The 23,190-nt window shown below is 48.5% G+C and overlaps 8 protein-coding genes across 8 annotated transcripts; 2 read left to right on the top strand and 6 right to left on the bottom strand.

Annotated features, from left to right (window-relative positions):
* Positions 1 to 91: 91 nt before the first annotated feature.
* yme2 (uncharacterized protein) lies at positions 92 to 2,702 on the bottom strand (the record flags this gene model as incomplete). Its single annotated transcript, XM_040954181.2, has 3 exons — positions 2,498 to 2,702; positions 700 to 2,445; positions 92 to 648 (listed from the first exon to the last, which is right to left on the bottom strand). Exons 1-3 carry the CDS (start codon positions 2,691 to 2,693, stop codon positions 92 to 94), a joined length of 2,499 nt encoding a protein of 832 aa, XP_040815401.2. The 5' UTR covers positions 2,694 to 2,702.
* A 196-nt stretch (positions 2,703 to 2,898) lies between these two features.
* N7455_010133 (EMI1 family protein) lies at positions 2,899 to 3,531 on the top strand (the record flags this gene model as incomplete). Its single annotated transcript, XM_040954128.1, has 1 exon — positions 2,899 to 3,531. The coding sequence occupies one exon, from the start codon at positions 2,899 to 2,901 to the stop codon at positions 3,529 to 3,531; it is 633 nt and encodes a 210-aa protein (XP_040815419.1).
* A 647-nt stretch (positions 3,532 to 4,178) lies between these two features.
* On the bottom strand, positions 4,179 to 4,706 carry N7455_010132 (uncharacterized protein; the record flags this gene model as incomplete). The annotated part of the gene is made up of 1 exon (XM_040953995.2): positions 4,179 to 4,706. The coding sequence occupies one exon, from the start codon at positions 4,704 to 4,706 to the stop codon at positions 4,179 to 4,181; it is 528 nt and encodes a 175-aa protein (XP_040815455.2).
* Positions 4,707 to 5,150: 444 nt separating this feature from the next.
* Positions 5,151 to 12,174, bottom strand: N7455_010131 (glutamate synthase (NADH)). Its single transcript, XM_065606378.1, has 6 exons — positions 11,769 to 12,174; positions 11,652 to 11,692; positions 8,238 to 11,584; positions 7,324 to 8,175; positions 5,512 to 7,286; positions 5,151 to 5,458 (listed from the first exon to the last, which is right to left on the bottom strand). The coding sequence occupies exons 1-6, from the start codon at positions 11,942 to 11,944 to the stop codon at positions 5,317 to 5,319; spliced, it is 6,333 nt and encodes a 2,110-aa protein (XP_065460341.1). The 5' UTR covers positions 11,945 to 12,174; the 3' UTR covers positions 5,151 to 5,316.
* Positions 12,175 to 15,387: 3,213 nt separating this feature from the next.
* On the top strand, positions 15,388 to 16,570 carry N7455_010130 (uncharacterized protein; the record flags this gene model as incomplete). The annotated part of the gene is made up of 2 exons (XM_040954006.2): positions 15,388 to 15,420; positions 15,488 to 16,570. The coding sequence occupies 2 exons, from the start codon at positions 15,388 to 15,390 to the stop codon at positions 16,568 to 16,570; spliced, it is 1,116 nt and encodes a 371-aa protein (XP_040815347.2).
* Positions 16,571 to 16,794: 224 nt separating this feature from the next.
* On the bottom strand, positions 16,795 to 18,119 carry N7455_010129 (SNARE domain- containing protein). Its single transcript, XM_040954177.2, has 4 exons — positions 18,002 to 18,119; positions 17,732 to 17,929; positions 17,549 to 17,642; positions 16,795 to 17,458 (listed from the first exon to the last, which is right to left on the bottom strand). The coding sequence occupies exons 1-4, from the start codon at positions 18,010 to 18,012 to the stop codon at positions 17,255 to 17,257; spliced, it is 507 nt and encodes a 168-aa protein (XP_040815328.1). The 5' UTR covers positions 18,013 to 18,119; the 3' UTR covers positions 16,795 to 17,254.
* A 504-nt stretch (positions 18,120 to 18,623) lies between these two features.
* On the bottom strand, positions 18,624 to 19,128 carry N7455_010128 (histone H2A.Z-specific chaperone CHZ1; the record flags this gene model as incomplete). Its single annotated transcript, XM_040954026.1, has 3 exons — positions 18,624 to 18,826; positions 18,930 to 18,939; positions 19,003 to 19,128. The coding sequence occupies 3 exons, from the start codon at positions 19,126 to 19,128 to the stop codon at positions 18,624 to 18,626; spliced, it is 339 nt and encodes a 112-aa protein (XP_040815386.1).
* Positions 19,129 to 19,612: 484 nt separating this feature from the next.
* On the bottom strand, positions 19,613 to 21,985 carry N7455_010127 (OPT family oligopeptide transporter; the record flags this gene model as incomplete). Its single annotated transcript, XM_040954141.2, has 1 exon — positions 19,613 to 21,985. One exon carries the CDS (start codon positions 21,983 to 21,985, stop codon positions 19,613 to 19,615), a length of 2,373 nt encoding a protein of 790 aa, XP_040815408.2.
* Between the last annotated feature and the right edge of the window lie 1,205 nt (positions 21,986 to 23,190).

The raw sequence follows: 23,190 nt of genomic DNA, 5'->3' as shown, positions 1-23,190 counted from the left end.
GGACTCAAACAAAGAAAGGACTGGCTTCAGTAACATAGTGTGATTAGTAATGGAGTGATATTGAGATGAGATTAATACAGTAGCTAAAAGCTCAATTCTCCTTCTGCAAACCCTTTGACAAGGCAGCACTTTCACTCTCATACTTGAGAATCTTCGACTGCGATCCGTGAACTTTGCGCAGAAGCCATTCAATCCGCGAGGATAGCTCCCAGGGATGTTTTGGCAGCGAGCCAAGGACCTGTAGCTCCTGCTCATACTTCGTGATACTTGAATTCTCGTTTCCAATGAGCTGTGAGAGAATTAAGAGATCAAGGCGGCCCTGCAGGGTCTTGTTCGCAACCAGACGTTGGAAAGCAGCGCGATACACGGGTTTGCCCGGCTTGACGTATCGTGGAAATCCTTTATCCGTTCCAATGGAGACGAGCTCTGCTTGCTCGAGTGCCCGGAGAGTTGCCTCGCCGTTGTCCTTGAATATATCGTCGAGGAGGACTTTGTTGTACAACAGGCTTCCATCCTTGGAATGGGCTATAGACTTGATCAGATGCCACGCCTGCTCACGGGTCCATTGGGGTGCAATCGACTCTGTTCCGAGGATGAAGATCTTCAGGATTTCAGACGCCGACTGTTCAATAATACGGTCCACGGCAGCTATACAATGGTTAGTAAAATTCCCCGGATGAAAACCAAAGATAGACTTACCTTCAGGGGTCTCTCCAGCCTCAATACGATGCGCCATGAATTCCAAGTCAGTAACTCGACCACCCAGCATCTTGATACAGTAATCCAAGCTACGAAGCGTCTCTTTGCGCCTTGCATTCTGTTCATCGTCACCATCGCCTGCCTCTGCATCCAGATGACTCAACACGAAACGACGACCAACTTCGAGCGAGCAGTCACCCAAGGCAATTGTGCGGAACACTTGATTAGGCATGGCTTTGCTCAATGGCTTTGCAAAAGAGGAATCGGTCGTCAAGAAGATGACATGAGCGATATTTGCGGATGTCAGACCAGCCGCCCATTCAGTAAGTTTGTCGAGCACAACACTATCATCCGCATCATAGAGGAAATTGTCAATTACAACGACAGGTCTCACCTCGGGATGAGCCTCCAGGTATTCATCTTCGGACATGTTGAAATCTTTGTCCTCCTTTCGTCTACCTTCCAAGGCAACTCGTTTCATAGCGACACCAGTATTCTGCCAGATCTTGCTCAACTGCGCATCTAGCGTCTCTGAGAAGCCAGCTTTGGTGCCAATCATTCCTTGTGCAGCAAGATCAATGAAGCTGCTGATGCTATTCATCCAAGAGAAGATCGGTCGGTAGCCGACCTGAGCGGCTGCTCGTGAAATTTTGGCTGTGTCGCCCCGAGAATCTTGAATTTGCTTGCAGTCAATGATGACTTTATACTTGTGCTCTTTTAGAGCTTGTTCCAAAACAAGCTCGCGTTTCCCTGAGCCCCGAGGACCATGGATAACAATGAAGGTCTCCGCGGTCTCCGTTAACCAGGCACGCAGTTGTGCAATCTCTGCTTGTCGGTCTTCCCAGATAGCCGCTAGACCTCGCGGGTCCGACTTTCGCTTCCCAAATGAGAACATGCTGGCTTTGCTGGCTTGTTTGCGAACCCACTGCAGCACTGGATTCTCTTCACTCTGGAACGACGACTTGAGTTTGAGCGTGATGAAGAACGTGCGAATCGGATCGAAGATGATGACCGTAATAGTAGCTATCAGGGCGGCTATAGCAGGGATCACTAGTCTCGGATGGTTCAGAATCCAATCCTTAATCATAAACAGCTTGATCTTGCGCTCGTAGTTGATCTTGAACCTTGTACCGGACTTGCCACCCCCTGCTTCTTCGGAGACAATAAATCCGTGCATGCAGTTTCTTGCCATCACAGCGAACCGGGGGCGCTCGAATCGCAGAATTGCATATCGAGGTTCGACCTTCGAATCTGAGGGCTGTGTTTGGATGTCCAGAAGTTTGCCGTAAGGTCGGAACATTGAGTATAGGGACTCTTGAGTTAATTCGACCGCTGAATTATCCGGGGACGTTGCCAAGAATTCCACCTTTAGGGTCTGACTTGGGATTCGATAGAGGTCTTCGATCCACGGCGTTCCGCGAACGAGGTCTACATCGACTTTCAATATTGGATTGAACCATGGCTTAATGGGATTGGTTTTCAAATGCTCGTTGATTGCATTTTGAATACTTTCGTTGCTGATGTCCGACTTGAGCGCATACTTCACGAATGCGCCTCCCTCTTTGTACCTCGTCACTACCTCTTTGATTTCCAGACCTAGGTCTTTGGGTAAGGCTCGTTGAACAATACGAGTAGGATCAGCTGCCGCTAGTTCTGGGTTGTTGACTCGTGTCAAAAATCCCTCGAGAGGCTGGATATGACTGAGGGGTCCCCGCAGCAGCCATTGTAATCGGTGCGGAAATATATCTAGAGCTAGTTAGTGCATAGACATGATAGCTCGCCATAACCTAGCGCTCACTATTGACATAGACAAGCCCTTCATTTTCTCCTACTGAAATATGTCCCGACTGGATAGAAGATGTGCATCGTATCGTCGAGTGCCCCCAAAGCGGAGTTCTCCACCCCCGGGAGGCATTGGCGCTGATACGAGAGCGTATCGGAGACCAAAGGGCCAACGGACCTTTTGGGAAGGTTTTCGATCTCATTCTGATCATAGACACATACCGAATAGAGCTAAAAACAAAGTTGGAAGAGCGATCCAGTTTAAATCGACTTCCCAAATTGATGACGTCGGTTCGTGACTGGTTATCGGGACTGTTTATCGGAGTCACATGACATATTGATTACCGCGAAAAAGATAACCTCGCGATTTCAAGGTGTCGCGATAGATCCACCAATTCTTTCCTCTTGCAGAACAAAATGGGCTGGCTGTGGGGATCAAGTCCCAAGGATGTTTCCAAGGATACTCCCAAAGATATCCCATCCGCAATTCCTACAGAACCAGCAAAACAAAATGCACCATCGAAGACCCTGACCCCCGACGAACAAGCCGACTTGGAATTCAACCAAATCCTGGCCGATCTCAGAGCGGAGGATGCGTCGCTCTCAAAACGAACAGGGCTGACCCCTGATGGCAATCCGTCGCCAGAATCCCAAACACCTTCATCACCCATCTCCCCCGAGTCTCTCTACCAAGATACCATGTCCTGCCGCAATGCGTTCGACTACGCCTTCTTCTGCCAGTCTTTCGGCGGCCAATTTGTGAATGTTTATCGATATGGAGAACTACGTTCATGCAGCGATCACTGGGATAATCTATGGCTGTGCATGAAGACACGAACTTGGCCGGAAGATTTGCGCAGGAGAGAGATCCGAGACCACAACCGGAAGAAGTCGATTAAGTACAAGACAGGCCCCAGCAGTGAGGATGTCTGGGATGTGCGGCTAGACCCAGCCAAAGACTCGTTCAAGGGAAACTTTGCCGCAATGTGGGAGGAGATGAAGGCCGAAGATGAAGCAGCGAAACAACAGGCGGAACGGACGGCTTCATGATGTTCCTTGTTTCTCTCTTCTCTCCTTGTTACGATATGTAGATATACACCATTTTCTTTCATTTACTCATGTATAATATGATACTCTCCATTTCCCCTGTGTATCGGCGTTTGTTCGATGGTCATATGGAGGACTCCGCGGATTCGCATATAGCACTTATAGGCTGTTTTCTGTTACACTGTATGGTTTTATATGCCCAGCATTTCTTAGATCTGTCTTTACGTGGGCTTTATAACTATGCCTTACGATCTATAAAATTCCATTAAAGGGAAGGAATGATGCTGAAATAGATTGATTGACTGAAAACGCCTCAAGAAATGGTTGAAGAACACCGCATAAATGGAGGGCATGAAATTATGAAACGTGTTAGCAAAGACCTAAACCCCCGTGGACACAAGAGATATGTCTCGGAATATCAAAGAGGAAATCCCAAACATACTTTACTTACCCATATTCTTTCAGGCCATTGGGCATATACTAGGAAGCTGTGAGTTGCCGCCATGCGTGTAAAAGCTCAATTGCGGAGCAAGCTTGTAAGACCTATTGTAAAGAGCAATTCGACATGTTAGCATTCAGAAATTCAATAGAAGACAGGTAAGGTGATGTTCTCCAATTCTCTAGTTGCCCAATCCGAACTTCACTCTTTATTACTCTTCCTGTTCCTCCTTAATAGACTGAAGTTGGGTCTTAATGTGCTTCCTTACTCGACCTTCAATCTCCGCTATCCTAGCATTGACTGAACTTCTGCTGCCCGTGCTGCACGTAGAGGAGGCCACACTAGCCGTAGATGAAGGAGTGACCTTTCGCAGAGTCACAGTCTCAATCCCCGAATCGGCATCAAGGTTCAACTTCTTGCTAAGTCTCATTACCTTAGGGCTAGTGGGATGGTCAACAGTGAGCTTGACCATGGCAGCAGTGATATCAGCGATATCAGATGGACCGTTCAGGTCCCGAGAGCGAGAGGTGGGGGGTCTGGCGCGAACTCCGGCCCCTGTGGAGTTCTTCCGCATCTTTGTTCGAAGGCTACCCTCGACACTCCTACCGCGGCCGGATACTCGACCATCATTATAGTGGCGGATGGAACGTCGCTCGCCGTCGAGCTCGCGGTTCGTGATGAAGCCGTTTGGATTGAGATCATTCGCGGCCTCGATTGTCGTATTGGCCTCGTCGCCCATGTCTGCGATGTATAGGATCTGTGGATCTGTGAAATAGGTAAGCTGGATTAGTTAAAACGAATGAATGGAATGGAATGGTCCGAAAAAATCAAGGATACAAGGACGATTATATATAATTTAACCATCAAAGCTGGCCATCCAAGTTTAACAAGAGGAATTTACCACAGAAAGAAGCACAAAGACATTTTTGACACTCTCCAGCTCTTTGTTCTTTAATACAAAGACATAGAGAGCCTCAAAGAAAACGAGACATTCAGCTTTCAGCTTTATAGATGAATTTGAAATAATGATGGAGCATAGTCAGATTTGCAGAAAAGCTATGTACAGCAGAAATAGAGAGATCACCGAATGGCAGACGCTCTAAACACCTTGCAAACTAGAAAGAAGGGGGGGGAACCGCTGAAGCAAAAAGATAAAAAGGATGAAAATAAAAGAAAAATAAAACAAAAGGTAGAAAGCAAAACTCAAGAAAGCGCAGTCCTGGAGGCTTTTTCATTCGCGCAGAGAACCAACTCCATGGAACCCCGTCTAAGTCACAAGTTTATCCATGAAACTTTTGTCGTGAAAATGGCCGTCAAAGTCGTAAACATGTCCTACATCGCCGCTAAATTTAAGCGGCAACCTCAGTGGGTTGAGGGACGGAGTCGATGGCAGGACGACGGACGATACCACCGGTGACTGGGAGCTGGGAGCTGGTTCCGCTGAGGAAAGCGTCCACTTCGCGAGCGCACTGGCGACCTTCGTTGATACCCCTAGAATCATATTAGTAAATCACTAGTTATATAAGAATTGGACGAAAACTCACCAGACAATCAAAGACTGTCCACGGCGACAGTCACCTGCCGCATAGACACCGGGAATGTTGGTCGAGTAATGGCCGGGAGGAGTCTTGATGTTCTTGCGAGGATCAAGCTCAATATCTTCACCAAAGACACGATCCTCGGGGCCCAAGAATCCCATAGAGAGGAGGACAAGGTCGGCGGGGAAGAATTGTTCGCTGCCCTCGACGGTTTTCATATCCCAGCCGCCGGTAGCGCTTTTGGTCCACTCAACTCGGACAGTGTTGATGCCCTTGACGTGGTTGTTGCCATCGTCAACGAACTCGGTCGACATGACACAGTACTCACGTGGGTCTTTGCCCATGTGGGTCTTGACCTCGGTGTGACCATAGTCGACACGGTAGATACGGGGCCATTGGGGCCAAGGGTTGTCACGGGCACGCTCTGGAGGAGGTTGGGGCAACAACTCGAAGTTGGTCACCGACTTAGCACCATGGCGGACAGAGGTACCAATACAATCGTTGCCGGTATCACCACCACCAATGACGACAACATGCTTGTCCTTGGCAGAGATGTATGCGCCATCCGAAAGATCAGAGTCGAGGAGGGACTTGGTGTTCTTATGCAAGAATTGCATGGCAAAGTGCACGCCATCCAATTCACGGCCAGTGACCTTGAGATCACGCGCAACAGTGGCACCAGTGGCAACAATGACAGCATCATTTGTGGCACGGAGAGACTGCAGGGAAACCTCGCAGTCAGGGCCAACAGCAGTGCCCGCAACGAACTTGATACCTTCAGCGGCCATGAGGTCGATACGGCGCTGGACAACCTTCTTGTCAAGCTTCATGTTGGGGATACCATACATGAGAAGACCACCCATTCGGTCGGCACGCTCATAAACGGTGACGCTGTGACCAGCGCGGTTGAGCTGATCAGCGGCAGCTAAGCCAGCAGGTCCAGAGCCAATGATAGCAATGGTCTTGCCGGAGCGGATCTTAGGGGGGCAGGGAACCATCCAGCCCATCTCGAATCCACGGTCAATGATTGCGCACTCGATGGATTTGATACCGACGGGGTCTTCATTGATGCCTAGAACACAGGAGCCTTCGCAAGGCGCAGGGCAGACACGGCCGGTGAACTCAGGGAAGTTGTTGGTCATGAGCAGACGGTTCAAAGCGTCCTGCCACTGGTTTTGGAATACCAATTCGGTCCATTTAGGGATGATGTTGGAAATGGGGCAGCCGGTGTCAGATTGACAGAATGGAACACCACAATCCATACAACGGGCAGACTGGTACTTTAGCTCGTCCTCGCTGAGGCGGTGGGAGATCTCGCCCCAGTCGCGAGTACGGGTTGTCGCATTGCGATACTTCTCACTGCGGCGGCTGTACTTCATGAAACCTCTTGTTTTATCCAAGATCAATGCGGATCGCTTTTTCTCAGTCTTCGAATCGCTAATGCTGTCTTCGATATCCAGCAAGTCAGTCTTCTTGGAGTCATCGGCCTTGGCCTTCTCGGCTTTGACTGGGGTGCTGGGGAGCTGAGGAAGAGTGAATTCGGCCTTCTTTGCAGCCTCCGCCTTAGCAGCCTCTTCCTCCATGACACGCTTGTAGTCGGTTGGCAGAACCTTGACGAAGTGAGGGAGCGCACGAGTAAAGTCGAGTAGGATGCGAGCAGCCAACTCAGAGCCGGTGTAATGGTGGTGATCTTCAACCAAACCACGAACAAAGGCAATCTCTGATGGGTCTTCGATGCTGGAGATCTCAACCATCTCCAGGTTAACCTTGGAGTGGAAGTCCTGGTTCTTATCCAGAACATAGGCAATACCACCAGACATACCAGCAGCGAAGTTGCGGCCAGTGGGGTCCGAGATTGAGTACACGACCACCAGTCATGTACTCACATCCATGATCACCAACACCCTCAACGACGACAGTAGCGCCAGAGTTACGGACAGCAAAACGCTCAGCAGCCATACCACGGAAGTAGCAAGTTCCGCGGGTGGCACCGTAAAGACAGGTGTTACCGACGATGACGTTTTCTTCAGCCTTGAACGCGGCTCCACGCGGGGGGTAGACGATGAGACGACCACCGGAAAGACCTTTACCGACATAGTCGTTGGCATCACCTTCAAGCTCAAGTGTGACACCGGGGGCGAGGAAGGCACCAAAGGATTGACCAGCAGAGCCCTTAATGTTCGCGTGGATGGTATCCTGAGGAAGACCAGCTTCGCCATAACGTCTGCTAATCTGATAAGAGAGAGTAGAGCCCAGAGCACGGTCGGTGTTGACGATATCACACTCAATTCGGCAAGGTAGACCCTTCTCAAGAGCGAGCTCCGATTCAGCAATCAACTTATTGTCCAAGCGGGTGTGAAGGCGGTGATCCTGCTTGCGAACATTGTAGGTAGCAACTCCAGGGCGAAGTGAGTGAGCAGGGGTCAGGATGAGTGACAGGTCAATTCGTTCCTGCTTGACGTTCCGAATATCGTCCCGGACCTTAAGCAGCTCAGCACGACCGACCATCTCGTTAACCGAACGAACACCCAATCTGGCCATGATAGCACGCATCTCGTTGGCAACATAGTAGAAGAAGTTGATAACATGCTCCGGTGTACCCTTGAATTTCTGCCTCAGTTCGGGATCCTGAGTCGCGATACCAACAGGGCAGGTATTCAGGTGACATTTCTAGGGAAAATATATTTGTTAATAGGCTGTTCGTTGGGAAACCAGAGACTGAATGTACTCACTCTCATCATAATGCATCCTAATGCGATCAAAGGAGTTGTGGCAAATCCATATTCTTCCGCTCCAAGGAGACAGGCGATGGCAAGGTCACGGCCCGTACGGATTTGGCCATCAGTCTGGACCACAACACGACCACGAAGATCGTTCAAAACTAGAGTTTGGTGAGTCTCTGCAAGACCCAATTCCCAAGGAAGACCGGCATACTTGATACCGGTCCAGCGCGAGGCACCAGTACCACCATCATGACCAGAGATCAAGATGTGATCAGCCTTGGCCTTGGCCACACCAGAAGCGACAATACCAACACCAACTTCAGATACGAGCTTGACGGAGACACGAGCTCTGGGGTTAGAGCACTTGAGATCGTAGATAAGCTGCTTCAGATCTTCAATGGAGTAGATGTCGTGGTGCGGGGGCGGGGAGATAAGACCGACTCCCGGTGTGGAGAACCGAGTGCGAGCAATGGGGCCAACGACCTTGTGGCCGGGTAATTCACCACCCTCACCGGGCTTGGCACCCTGGGCCATCTTGATTTGCAATTCATCAGCGTCGGCTAGGTAGTTGGATGTCACACCGAAACGACCAGAAGCAATCTGCTTGATGGCGGACCGCATCGTGTCGCCGTTCTCCATTCTCTGGCTACGCTCGGCATCCTCACCACCCTCGCCAGTGTTGGACTTGCCACCCAGGCGGTTCATGGCAATCGCAATTGTAGAGTGAGATTCCATAGAGATGGAACCGTAGGACATGGCACCGGTCACGAAGCGACGGACAATTTCGGTCCAAGGCTCGACCTGGTCAATGGGAATGGGGGTACGCTGGTCGAAATCGAAGTCCAGCATTCCACGCAAAGTACAGTTCTTGATCTGTTCATGTGCGGACTTGGCATACGCTTCGTAGGACTTGTCGTTTTTGGTACGAACGGCATCCTGTACGTTGGCAATGCTGGTGGGGTCGTTGATATGGGCCTCACCTCCATCACGCCAGTGGTACTCGCCGGATTCGGGCAGACCAGGAACCTCGACAATTGGACGAGAGGGGTAACCACGCTCGTGGAAGGCGAAAGCATCCTGGGCAATCAGATCAAACGTGATACCACGGATGCGACTGGCAGTACCGGAGAAGCAGCGATCAATAACGCTGTCGTCGATACCAAGGGCCTCGAAAATCTGGGCACCCTTGTAGGACTGGAGAGTAGAGATACCCATCTTACTCATGACCTTCAGAATACCACCATCACAGGATGACTTGTAGTTCTGAACAACCTTCTCATCAGGGATGTCCTTGCGGATCAACTTCTCCCGGTTCATCTTGAGAATACATTCTAGAGCCAGGTAGGGATTGATGGCATCGGCACCATATCCTAGCAGAACACAGTGGTGGTGGACCTCGCGAGCCTCGGCAGTTTCAACTGCCAGGGCAGCAAGCGATCTCCACTTGTTTCGGACAAGATGATGGTGCACCAGGCCGGTCGCCAGCAAGGCAGAGACTGGAACACGGTCGGCGGATGTAGCACGGTCGGAGAGAATGATGACCTTGTCGCCATTCTGGATAGCTTCAGTGGCACCATCGCAGATGGAGTCGAGCGCTTCAATATAGCCAGCGGTGCCCTTGCTCTTCTCGAACGTGATATCGATGGTTCGCACAGTCCAATCCGGGTGGACTAGGTTGACATTCTTCAAAGCATTGAACTCGGGAATGCTCAGAATGGGAGAGGGAAGACGCAGACGGTGGCATTGTGAAGGGTCCATTTCCAGCAGGTTTCCCTGAGGACCGACGTAACATTCGAGGGACATAACCACAGCCTCTCTGATAGGGTCAATGGGAGGGTTGGTGACCTGGGCAAAGAGCTGGCGGAAGTACTCGTAGAGTAGGCGAGGCTGTTGGGAGATACAGGCGAGAGGTGCATCGTTACCCATAGAACCCAAAGCTTCCTTGGAGTCTGCGGCCATGGGGCCAAGAATCAAGCTGACTTGTTCAAAGGAGTACCCGAATACTCGGAGGCGGGGGTCGTTCTGAATGGTGTTGTTGTCCAGGGCAAAAGAAAGATCAACGTTGGAGTCAAGTAGCGTCTGGTTGATAGCAGGGAGTTTCAGAAGCGATTTTTCCAGCCAGCCGGCAAAGTCCTGGCGGCGGGCAACAGTCTGCTTGAGCTCGGCGTCATCAATGATCCGCCCAGCCACGGTATCAACCAGGAGCATCTTTCCAGGCTGCAAGCGGCCCTTTTGAATGACTCTCTCGGGGTCAATATCAATAGCGCCTACCTCGGAAGCACAGACGATGCGGTCATCGTCCATTACGTAGAACCGGCAGGGACGGAGACCGTTACGGTCAAGGTTAGCACCGCAGTAGCGTCCATCGGAGAAAGTGAAAAGAGCCGGGCCATCCCAAGGTTCCATCTGACAGGCAGCCCACTCGTAGAAAGCGGACTTGGCTGGATCCATGGCTGGGTTGTCCTGCCAGGCCTCGGGAATCATAATCATCACTGCCTCAGGAAGGGATAGAACGCCATTGATCATGAGTAGTTCAAGCACGTTATCGAATGCAGCTGAGTCGGAACCGCCATCCTCAACAATGGGGTATAGCTTGTCAAGCTCCTCACCGAAGACATCTGACCGCAGGACACCCTCTCGTGCGCGCATCCAGTTTTTATTTCCTCGCAAGGTGTTGATTTCACCGTTGTGGGCAGCCCACCGGAGGGGTTGGGCACGATCCCAGGATGGGAATGTGTTTGTAGAGAACCGAGAGTGTACTAGGGCAAAGTGGCCCTCGTAGTCTACGTTCACTAAATCGTGGTAGTACGTGTACACTTGCACGGGAGAGAGTTGACCCTTGTAGACGATGTTTCGGTTGCTGAGAGAGCAGAGGTAGAACCAGTTTCCGAGACCGATGACATGAGTAGCACGCTTTCGTAGAACGTACAACTGAAGCTCAAAAGTTCTCTCGTCAAACGTTTCAGTGTCAGTGATCTCGGGCTTGTTGCCTTCACCATATGCTGATTTCAAGACCACAAATGGCTGCATAATAATGGGCTCACGAGATAGTGCGGCAGGACCAAGAATAGTTGAATCCCGGGGCACTTCACGCCATCCAAGAACGCGCAAGCCGAGTGTCGTGGCCAGTTCCTCAAAACTCGCTATGGACTGCTTGAGCGCCTCCTCATCGGGCTTAAAGAACAAGTTGCCAACCGCATATTGTCCCAACGGGGGGAGATGAACACCCACCTCTCGGGCGAAGTTCTTAATGAAGAACTTGTGTGGAATACTAGTCATCACACCAGCACCGTCACCGTCCCGTGCATCAGAGCCAACGGCTCCTCTGTGGGTCATGTTGCACAGCAGATTGCGAGCTGTTCGATTCTTATCAGCTTCATTTGTTCTGCCCTTGAGCCCAAAGTGTAGAAAACTAGCACTCACCATCGCTAACAATCTTGTGGCTTGCCTTTCCCTTGATGTGACTGATTTGTCCGTCAGAATTGAGTTGGTCCTCATGTCTCCAATTGGGGACCCAGCCTCAGGGAGATATTCACTCACGCTGCAAAGCCTACACCACAGGCATCTTTCTCGTATTCAGGGTTGTACAAACCTTGCCGCTCTGGCAGAGCATTGGCCCAGCCATAACCCTTTTTGGGTTGGTACTGAGAATACTCATGAGGGGCCTGTTCTTCACTTATATCTTTGCCATAGAGCTCCTCCAAGTTAAGACCCATTCTTCCGCCGGGAGCCGACAGAGAATGGAATGGTAACCGAAGGGGATTGGTTTCTAGGAAGGACCCCGCCGATTTGGGGGTTGACTGGGGGGGTTGACAGCGATGTCGTCACAGGGTGTGTGTCGCAACGCGGGTGAGGGGGGAACAAACAGGTCAATGATCACCCAGCTTCTGCGAAAGAGTTGAAGATGGAAGGAAGAGGGGGGAAGGTAAAAGGAGAACCAGAAAATAAAAAGGAGGGGGGGAGAAAGAGTAAAAAAAAAAAAGGATGGGCGATTACGGCGGGACAGCAGGTCCGGGGATTGCAAGCCCCGATGTACCCAAAAAGGGAAAAATTACAATGGTGGGGAGTTTACCGTGGCAAATTGTTAGGTGAAAGCAGCCAAGAGAAACGGCAAGGGGATGTTTACCTAGGTAAGTGAAAGAAATATGAGTAAAATAGTAAAATAGTAAGACAGTAAAACAATAAAACATGTTACATGCTATGCTACATGTAATAACATGCCACTTAGAAGCTCTCTACTCAGTTGAACAGGGCATAAGTTTGACATCCAACAGTACGCAGTAGACGAAAACAGCTTCCAAGAGCATTCCAAAGTAATGATAATCATTATGATTACGGAGTGCAAATCATCCCAAGATAAGCATCACTCAACCAATCAGAGGGAAGATGTTACGACCCAGGGTTAGCTCTTTACTACGTCAACTAACTTTAGTAGCGATACTAAATAACTATCATATATAGTATTACTATATATATTACTATATATCACTATACTATATAACTAATTCTACAACCTATTTCTTATATCTGATTTTTTATGTCTACTCCGTACCTCCCTTCTATTTTCTCCATTCCCTCCAACGCTCAAAGAAAACAAGGTCCAGTGGGCCGGGCGGCCCCATAGGCCCATAAGGCCCATCGACCCATAAAAAAAGGATCAGAACTGCTCATTGGACATATACATACGAAGTACACAGTACGGAGTACACTCCGTACTCCGTACACATTCCCGTATTAGAAATAAGGCAATTCTCACATGGAGAGTGGGAGACCCGGGTGGATGGGCGCACTCCCCAGTGGGGCCAAGATGTAGTGCTTAATCCATTTGGTTTCGAGCCGCCAGTTTGCATTTAGTCTGCATCTGCAGGAAGGGGGGAACCTGAAAAAGTACTAAAAAAAACAACTAGCAAAAGTACCGATTTGAAGAATATCTTATATTCAATTTCATACCAGAAAAGACACAGAAAAGAAAAAAAAAAGAAAAAAAAAAAGGTAGGAAACTATCATGGACATGAAGTGGACAAGTGGACAAGTGGACATTAATTGGGCATATTAAAAGACAATCAGACATCCAATGGTAATGCAAATACCTGTCACAAGTAAACGGTACTACGTGGACATTCCGACAACGGCCAAGTCCCCCTCTCCCGGGTTTCCCCTCTCTAACCTTTCACCTTCGCTTGTAGATGCACAGCCCGATTTCGGGGAGCCGTTTGCGGACACCCCGTTTGAAGTCATCCAAACTGCTTATCGCGGTTCGATTCAAAATACCTGACCTGTTTATTAGCATTGCCTCTACCCCTGGACTATAAGGATTCAGCTCCACGAATTAATCGGAATCCCTGCTTCCCCATGTTTTACATTTTCAAACACTCCCATATACTTTACCCCATTGTATAATTTGGAGACAAATAGAGTCCGGAGAAAAGTGATCCGTCTAGACATGTGAAGATATAGAGATAAGGTAGATGATAATAATAAGAATACATAACTTCTTCTAAGGATCTTTCTCCTTTTTGGCCTAGCTGTCTAGCCTAGCTGTCTACACATCGTGTTAGCCCATTACCATATACGGAGTACATCAATATTGATCGGGTGAAATAGGATTAGTATTCTCCTCTTGCATTTGATTTCTTTTTGTTTATAGTTCACATACGGAGTACATATGTAGCAATGTAGCAATGTATACATAGTTACCGTATTTTACAGCAGATTTGACCCCGGAACCAGATCAGAGTGGATATCACATGATCCCCGCCTTTTCTAGGCCAATCAAAGTGCCGATGAAAGTAAGAAGACATGAGAAGACACATCCATCGAACGTCATGATTTCGGGGAAAGCTACCTAGGTACAACAGTCTCCACCCGGCTTTTTCCGAGTGTCCTCTTGTCCACTTTAGGTTCACCGGGTTGGTGGTGTCGGGTGATTCCGGAGGCAACAATATTGACATTGAACACATCAACTATCAACTATGAGAACAACTCGAACATCTCATCACTTGAACCAATATTTCCATTTGGGATGCACTAACATCCCACTTCTTACGGTATACAACTTGAGAACATCGTACCAGTGAAGCACCAGCTCACTTCCCCCTGTATCTAGGTCTTGAGAGGTCTTGGATTTTGACTCAGGTGGGTCTTACCTTCATATGTAGTCATTTGGCTGGTCCTTGATTTATGCATCGTAGTACGGAGTACATATGCAGTGCCTGTAGCTAAGGGCCTAGATTAATAAAAGGCTAAACCCATCATTGATTGTACTCCCTAGGCGGAAGCACCTCTCCCCATGCTGTGCAGGCCTAAGGCCAAGCCAACAGAAACTGAAAAGTAACGCTCTCTAATATATGTAGAAGGTGTGGGTTATATATATCCATGACAAGCCCTGCAAAAATAAAACCTAGGTGCATCGATCTAGATAGAATCAAAGGTTATAGTACATAGAAACGTCTCTTGCACAAAGTATGCTTTTTTACTGCCTCCGTATACACCTAAAAAGACACCTAAAAAGACGTCTAAAAAGACGTCTAAAAAGAACAACTAAGAAGAACATCCAAGGCATAAACAGGGCCGCATAAGCGGCTGACTATTCTGTGTTGTTTAAAGCTATAAATGTTATTAGACACTAATAGGTGATACTAGGTGGAATATAATTAGCCTTGGCTTTCTAGAGTGTTCCTACATATATGGTACTTAGCTCTGAATGTAGTACATTAAAACATACGGAGGAGATATAACTGACTACATAGCTAGCTAACTAGTTAACTAGTTGTGTGGTATGTATACAAAGTACAAAGTACAACATAGGGCCGGGGGATTCCCCGCATAGATGAATTGATTGGCTGTGGAGCTCTGGCCTTTTCTGCCTTCGCGCGCGCGGTTTCCCGACTCTGGATGATATCGTGCGCCTATATCAACATCGCCAATTGCTTCTCTATGACTTTTTTTCCCCAAGAGAATTAAAGCTCACACGCGTCGTGAAGTCCCAGAACCAGCGATCACTCCACTCGCCGCACCATACTATTTCGGAGCACAGCTACAAAACGCTGCATCTGCAACAGACCATCCCCACAAAGCTCCATAAACAGAAACATCGGGATAGCCCTGGAGGCACCATAGTATTCCCAAATCCAGCATTGAAACAACAACCCTTGCAGAGATGCTCACCCTTTCATCCATCACCCCGCGCGACGTACGTCCCAGGCTCTAGCGATTCAAACTTCTCAAATAGCCCCGGAGAAGACTAACAACTTCGATAGTCCCACGAACTTTGGTTCGGATCTTCCCAACCATATCGCTCTACCTCGGATCAACAAGCTGGCGACAATTCCGCTGCCAACCACCTCGCCCGACGCAATGCCAGCGGCACACCCAGCAGTCATCGCTCATTAATGCCCTCCCGCTCTTCTGCCAACACAATCGCTACATTAGCTGCAGAAGAACGCTCGCTACGCTCTCGAAAATTGAACATTGCGTCGTTCGGATACTCATGGATCAGGCCGGCGGGATGTGCGAAGACAATGCTCGGTATGAAAGAGGAAGAAGCGGAGCGTGAAGAGGCGCTACAAGCTGCTGCGGCTGAGATGGAAGCTGCAGAGGGAGAAGGAATTATGGATGATGACATGGGGATGCAGACAGGAGAAGTCGAAGAGGACGAAGGCATGGAGCGCGATTTGGATGACGATATCCCCAACGCGGAGGAGGAGGCCTCAGGTCTTATCGAGGAAGGCGAAGAGGGACTCGAGGAAGATGACATTGGTGACGAGGGAGAATACATGGAGCGCGACTTGGATGATGACATCCCCGAAGGGTTCCCCGATGATGACTACGAGGGCTCAGGCCTGTATGATGACGATGACGAAGAGGATGCTTTCGACAACCAGCCTGATCTGGATGCGGAGATACCTACCGCCGACGGTGAGAGTGTGAGTGAAGACATGACGCGCGACCTCGACGATGATATCCCTGATGCTGCAGAGCAAGGCTCGGAGCAAGAGGTGGAATGGCAGCACACAGACAGCGAAGAAGAGCTGAGTGACGAGGAAGATGAAAATGAACCCAGTATCATTCAAACCAGGTTTGCCGAGAACTTCCGCACCAGCACGCCAAACAGCCGTGGTGGTTTGCCTCCACCTCCGACTCTGCGTCGCGAGCCTGAGACTGAAGCCCAGCGCCGTTTCCTCAATCGCTGGAGCGGTGGTGGCGATGCATTTGATTCTAGCAGCATGCTTTACAGTGATGAAGACCTGCGTGCATCCATTACCAGCCAGGGCAGTCGACGAAGCGGGTTTGCGAGAAGGTTCCCGCGGCACATCGGTGGGCCCAGGGATAGTCTAAACTAGAGGCTATTCGAGACGATGTTAAACTTGTTCAATTTCCTCTACAGCGTTTTGGGCGGGTATAAAAGGATAGATCTCGCGGGGATTCTACCTCGGAGTTTTGATGGCAGCTTATGATACCTTATGAGTTAAGATATTCTATGAGCAAATTCAATGAACATGACTTCAAATGCATCCTGAAGATAACATCCACAGTCTTACAAGGTAAATCTCCACCTGTAAATAGCTCACTTTTCTCGGGCAGTTTCTGCATATTGTTTTTATATGCATTATGTACGGTTTACTTAAAACATTTTCCAGTCAGAAATAACCTGGCCATCATCGGATCACATTGGACAACTTTCCTGGATTATCCCCCGGGGATGAATACCAGGCAGCCCCAACGTGCCGATCCAGAAATCGGTACGTAGCCGAAATCTGACCCAATGGCAGGGGTTTTGCATATACATAGCTCAAAGAATCCATAAGTCCCAGAACACCTCATAGCGCCAAAGCCAAGATTCCCATGCTTAAGATACTGATAAGTCATGTGCATGATTCGATCCATATGAGACCAAGTAAAAGAGCAAGTCGCTGGATTTTGCGTGAAGACAGGAGATTAAAGATGATAAAGACGAGAAAGGCGGGCGTGGTCGACATGGTATAAAGCGCGAGGGCACGTCTCAGAGAGACATCAAGGGTATACGTTCAGAATATCCACACATAGAAGAATAGGAGGAAGACAGCGAAAAAGAAGCCGAGCCAGACTCGCCAGCCGATGCCGGTGCTCTCGGCCATGCGAAGCATGCGGTTCATATTCCCGCGGAGTCGGACTCGAGTGTTATCGAATGAATCATTGAGGTCAGTAATGTGTGTGGTGTCTCGGATTTCATCGCCAATTGCAATTGTGATCTAAATGGGGTTTCCCCGTTAGCGGTTTGTTATTTCGAACGACTACCTGCTTTCGTTGGGCCTGGAAGTACGGGGTGCGAGGCTTCTTACATCCTTCAACATTTTGACCTTGGCGCTGATACCCTCTACCTCAACGTCATTTTGTGACTCGAGAGACGAGAGAACTGCATCGGAGTAGTGTCCCCTATAGCAAAGCCTTAGTTAGCAACTATGCATACATAGTCGGAATAATGGCGAGCGATCTCAAAAAGGATTATGAGCCACTCAACGCACTTTTTGTCCGGCGATGCACTCTGATATCCTGCTCCAGCGGCACCGCTACTCGCATAACCATTAGGTGCTGGACTGGAGTAACCTCCGTACCCGTATCCACCTGGTTGTTGGGCAGGCGATCTGCTAGCTTGGCGGGAGTCACCACCGTATTGATCGAAGAGAGACGAAGAGGCGCGGGGATCACGTTGACGAGGAAATCTATTTAGATTACTGCTGCATTAGCTGAAGGACACCCTATAATGAACCGAGAAATTAATGGTGGAACTATACCGTGAAGCCATGACGGTCGTGGGATGTAGTTAGAGTTCGCGACGGGTGAAGAGGAGGAACATAAACTGCAGATAATTTGTTCAACGGCGATCGAGCATTTCGCAAGGGTCAAAATCCAAGTCGATCACTGTTCGACTCCTCGATGCTTGCGGAGATAAAAACATCCAGGTGGCCATAGCGTTGTCATTCGCCGGACAACACGTGATAGCCCAACCTTCCAAAGTTGGAAGTACTGGAAATCGACACACAAGACACACAACAGGTACGGTTCGCATGGGCATCTGTTTATTGTCAATTTGGTCATTTCGGGATTGATTATGATGGAATATAATGGGAAAAGCAATACTCATTTTCAAGTTATACCCCTAGAAATATTTATTTGGTCTACAAATTACATCATAGGCTGAACATCGGCCAACCCATAGTCAATGGATTAAGTGTATATCAACAGGGTTGGAAAAACAAATCCGAAGAGATAGTCATTGATTCATTGTCATCACAGAATCGCGAGACATCTTATGGACACACGCGAAAAAAAAAGAAAAAAACATCGTGGACCGATCCGCGGCGCCTATAGTTCAAAGCAATTCCATGCCACCCGGAAGTTTTGTATTTGTCGAGATTAGTCGCGCATCTGATCATCATCGTTGTTCTCGTTGTCCTCGCGGCTCTCGTATTCCTCATCGTCATCCTCATCGTCCTCCATCTCATCCGTGGAGATCTTGGAGTAGTCAATGACCTTGCCGCGTGTGCGTCGGCCACCCTGAATGATGTTGCTCTGGTCGATAGGGTCGTTGAGATTGTCTTGTGTGTCATCTTCTTCGTCTGGGGGCAGGAAGGGTCAGTATGGAGGCAATTGATGGTCATTCTGGCGCATGTGGTCATTCAAACATGGGTTGCTTGGGGGGGTGATAGTGGGGGTACACACCATTGTCAGCCTAGGAACACGCCAGCAAAGTCAGTATAAAATAAGTAGATGGGTGTGTAAATTGTAGACTCACGATCTCGTTCTCGCTCTCCGACTCGCTCTCCTCGTCCATGCTCATATCTTGCGTGGGGTCAGCCTTGCCCTTGCCCTTGGCGAAGGCTTGCTCGTTGGAGTTGGAAATAGTCGCCTGGTCAGCCATAATGAGGTTTTATTGAGAGTTGATGGAGAATTGTAGGAAGGATGGTTGGTGGAAAGGGGGCAAGGGGAATTTAAAAGACGGTCTGCAAAGTAAGGTCTTCCCCCTCGAACCAAAACAACATGTAAGGGTGACCTCGCCGTCTGATTGGCTGTCGCGGGTGATCAAGCCCCGTGACAAATCTTGCCCTGAGGCATCAAGGACAATCTTGGAAGTAGTATATCAACTGAAAAGGAACTGAAAATTGAAATCAAAAAGAAATCCACAAGCAAAACTATGGAAATTTTTACTTACACAGCAAGACAATCCTGTCTAACATGTTTATATAGACAAGTGTTAGCCCCAGGCCATCGAACAATAAATATTACAACATACTAGGGCGCTTCTTCTGCCTGCATTTATGAAGTGTTTGAAAAAGAAAAAAGTAGCAACTTTTGTATTAGAACTCATAATATCAGCTATTCGTTTTCCAAATCATAAAAGCAAATCAGCTGTCAAGAGCGAAGCATCTCTCCACAGACGTTGCGTTATTGCCCCACCATTTTGGCATCGAAATTTGCTTGCCTGCTCCGAAAAAGAAGAAGACGAGCAACATGTTGAGGTTAAATCCAGCATCAAACGCCGCAGCAATCAGGTAATTATACCGCTTCCAGACCTCAAAATGGCGACGGTAAGCCCAATACATTACAACATATCCACCAATAATGGCAGATGTGTAACCAGTACTGATGTTACCGTAGAACATCGCCAGTCCTCCAAAAAAGATACTGACGTTCCACAGGTCAATGCGAAGCCGGGGGAAAAACCGGTGGAAACAGAAGAGAATAGGAGGAATCACTGCCCCTATAAGGAATGACCAGGGAAGCACGGCCATTTCCGTCTCAGCAAAAAGCCTCTTCGGACCAAGCACAGCGTACTGAACTCCCATGGTGTTAGAGGTCCGTAGGGATTGTCCTGTCCATTGATTCAGCGGATCCGTTTTCTTGCCAGTCAGATAATCTCCTTTGGTGTCCATGATCCAACGAATGACGGCATAGTTGATTGGAACACCCATACAAGTGCCGAAAATTTGAGAGAAGAAAACCGTGCGGGGTGGAATGTGCATGTAGTGACCAATCTTTTGGTCCTGGAGCATATATTGTGCACGATACCAGGCATCACCCGCAATAGATCCATAGACAGAAGGACCACAGGGGTGTTGGTGGGCCTCGCCGGCTTTTGTGTGAACCATGTAGCCATACATGAGTTCGTTGAAAGAGCCCGTCTCAAGCTGGTAGTTGGAGATAGCGTAAAGCCAAGCAAACGGGATGACCAGGACAGCAGCACTCGCTAGGGCCACAAACAATGTCCAGATTGGAATGAAGAGATGTCCAAGTGCGAGGAATATGATCAGAATGACAAAGGCTACCGTGAATAGAATCCCATACCACCACCATGGAATATCTTTGTACTGTCTCTGGATAACGTTGAGGCGGTCGTGATACTGGTGATGAATGCTTTCGTTCTTGGGGGATTTCTCTGCTGTGCGAGATGACCAGATTCTTCGGACATTCCCGGAAACCTGTGCGTATCCAAACGTCAAGATCCAAGTGACCGCTGCTGGAAGTTTGGCGTAGTCGAAAAATGTCGCCCACACATTTTGCAAGCCCATATACATCGGTCCATACTCCTCATAAGCGGTCACGTTCAGGTGATAGTCTGGGGTGAGCACGTCGAGGGTTGGGTAGGTTGTACCGTTGCCTAGGAAAAGGCTGTTTGACATGAGTCCGTGCTTGAAGGAACCTAAATTCCCCCACTTCGCTGCAGGAAGTAGGACCCAACAATTGAAAGCAAATGCCAAGAACAAGATGACCTGCGTCCAGTATGGGGTCGTCATGATTGAGGATCCATTCCAGTTCACATTTGACCAATCTAACGAGAGATTGAGAAATCCCATGCCACCAATGCCTGAGCCAATGAAGTTGGCCACCGGATTGCGAGGTGCCACCCAGCAGAGGAAGGCTAGGGACGAGGTGAATGGGAAAACATACTCTGGAAGGAATTGCCACATGGTCATCCCTAGAAACGCGAAGAAAAACACCTTCATCTGGCGCCGAGCGAGAGCCGATGAGTTGTCTGTCTTGCGGAAAGTTTCGAACAATGTGGTCTGCATCAAAGCTTGGGGCCAGATGTACTCCGGGTCGGGCAAAAGGATTTGTCGGGCCAGCGCAGCAAAGGAGTAGCCAATCCATACGATTGAAAGCATGAAGAAAATGGCAACTGCCGGATTGACTCGTGTGCCGTACCAAAGCTCTGCGAGGACGATGGGAGCATACCCCATGTTGTACGTAGCCCCCGAAGCTGCAGTCAGTGTGACCAAGACATGCTCCTTGATGCTCCATGGGGCCGGGTTTAGGCTAAAAGAAAAGCGAGTACCAGGTAGCCCAATCTTCCAGTCGGGAAGGACTCTGGCCATAAAGTGACCAGCATAGTGACAGGCAATTTGAACAAAGAAGATGGAGTATGGTGCCTTGGTTGTGCGGAAGTAGCTCATCTGCGACAGAAAGGCTCCAGGGATAACAAAGATGATCGAGAGCACAAAGTAACGGAAGGTGATTGTCGGTAAGTTGGGGTCATCGGTCAAGTTGATCAGATGTCTCACAGCCATGGGCAATGCCGCAATATCGGGGTTATCGTGTGTCTCCTGTTCAATAGCAGCTGTTTCCCCCTTGAAATGGAGGTTCTCCTCATCCACCCCGGTCTCTGCCACCTCTGGGTTCTTGGAAGACAGCTCTGAACCTTCTAACCCCATAGTGTCTTCCTCTATTTTGACCTTGGTAGGTTGGTCCCCGGGCCCCTTACGCTTCAGTCCAGCGAACATGGCGAGGGGATTTTAGAGAGGGTTCAAGCGGAATCCCAGATGGAAAGAAAGGATAAGATATGAAGTACTTTGTTGTATTGTTTTTTTTTAAAGGTAGAAAACTAGTACGGTTTAGAAATGTCCCTCGTGATGTGCGACTGGAGTAAATATTCGCCATTTTCCCATCAGACAACGCCCGATTGGACAAGTTTAGGATAAGGGCCATGTTTCAAGGTTACATTTACTCCTTACAAGGTTAAACATCAATGCTTAGCGCGGATGGCGCAAGCCCGGCTTGGCTAGGCCTTTTTTTTTTTTTTTTTTTTTTCCCTCAGGCTTATGTTGTAGGAAAATAAGAAATAACTAAGGGAAAATGTTAGTTTCGCCGGGTTGGCTCCGATTGGTCTAAATTTTAAAAACTACGGACACATGTAGCTATACTGATGTCCGGAGTATGGTGGACTACTCCGTACAACATAGGATTACAACATACGGTTGTGTACGGAGTACAATATATGTCCATATACAATATACAATATACAATATAAATATATAAATTGGACTCTTGGCAGGGGAATCAGAGGGTTGTTCCAAGGTTCTTGATTTTTTTATGGATTATGGAGTATATGAGAATAATAACAGATGTAAATATGTAAAGATGTAAATATATAAGGTTTTATATGTTCATCTCTGAGACAAATAATCCTTATAGTCTAGTTAGGTACTTGGATATATGATTTAAAGAGATAATAGATGAAACGAATAACAGTATTGTGAAGGTATTCCTAGAAAGTGCGAAATGGAGTTTCTGCCTTAGGCTCCAGTTTCTGCCTCAGGATAGAATATAGATCAATATTCCTCCGACTCCGGGGGTTAGAAATGGTTACATAATATAAGTTCGGTCAGGATTGCGCTACGGAGAAACACTCCCTCCGAAGTCCGAAGTCCGCACAAAACACTCCAGGGCTGCCCGGGTGGATAACTGCCCAGGTGGATGGCATCTCTGGTCCATCCATGGATACACGTACGGAGTACCAAGGTAGAGTATTATTACCTATCTACCTACTGTAGGTACCTAGGTACATACCTATGTAACTAGGTAACATAGGTATCCCTAGCTAAGTTAGATGGGGTCATAGGTCATGAATTCACCATGACGTATCCATAATTAACCATACCATTACCAATAATACATAGATGTACATACATAATGTATGTACCTTCAC

This window comes from Penicillium solitum (assembly GCF_028829755.1).
Source record: "Penicillium solitum strain IBT 25940 chromosome Unknown utg000008l_segment0_segment0, whole genome shotgun sequence".
Lineage (NCBI taxonomy): Eukaryota > Fungi > Ascomycota > Eurotiomycetes > Eurotiales > Aspergillaceae > Penicillium > Penicillium solitum.
This window is presented reverse-complemented; position numbering and strand designations above follow the sequence as displayed.

What these genes read in the sequence shown, in the direction of transcription:
- N7455_010131 (XM_065606378.1), bottom strand. Translation starts at nt 11,944, where the DNA reads ATGGGTCTTAACTTGGAGGAGCTCTATGGCAAAGATATAAGTGAAGAA. An exon ending in TGTGGTGTAGGCTTTGCAGC is followed by an intron (nt 11,693 to 11,768) that starts GTGAGTGAATAT and finishes CGGACAAATCAG; the next exon opens with TCACATCAAGGGAAAGGCAA. An exon ending in GGACAGTCTTTGATTGTCTG is followed by an intron (nt 5,459 to 5,511) that starts GTGAGTTTTCGT and finishes ATATGATTCTAG; the next exon opens with GGGTATCAACGAAGGTCGCC.
- N7455_010129 (XM_040954177.2), bottom strand. An exon ending in AGTGCATCGCCGGACAAAAA is followed by an intron (nt 17,643 to 17,731) that starts GTGCGTTGAGTG and finishes GCTTTGCTATAG; the next exon opens with GGGACACTACTCCGATGCAG. An exon ending in AGGTCAAAATGTTGAAGGAT is followed by an intron (nt 17,459 to 17,548) that starts GTAAGAAGCCTC and finishes AACCCCATTTAG; the next exon opens with ATCACAATTGCAATTGGCGA.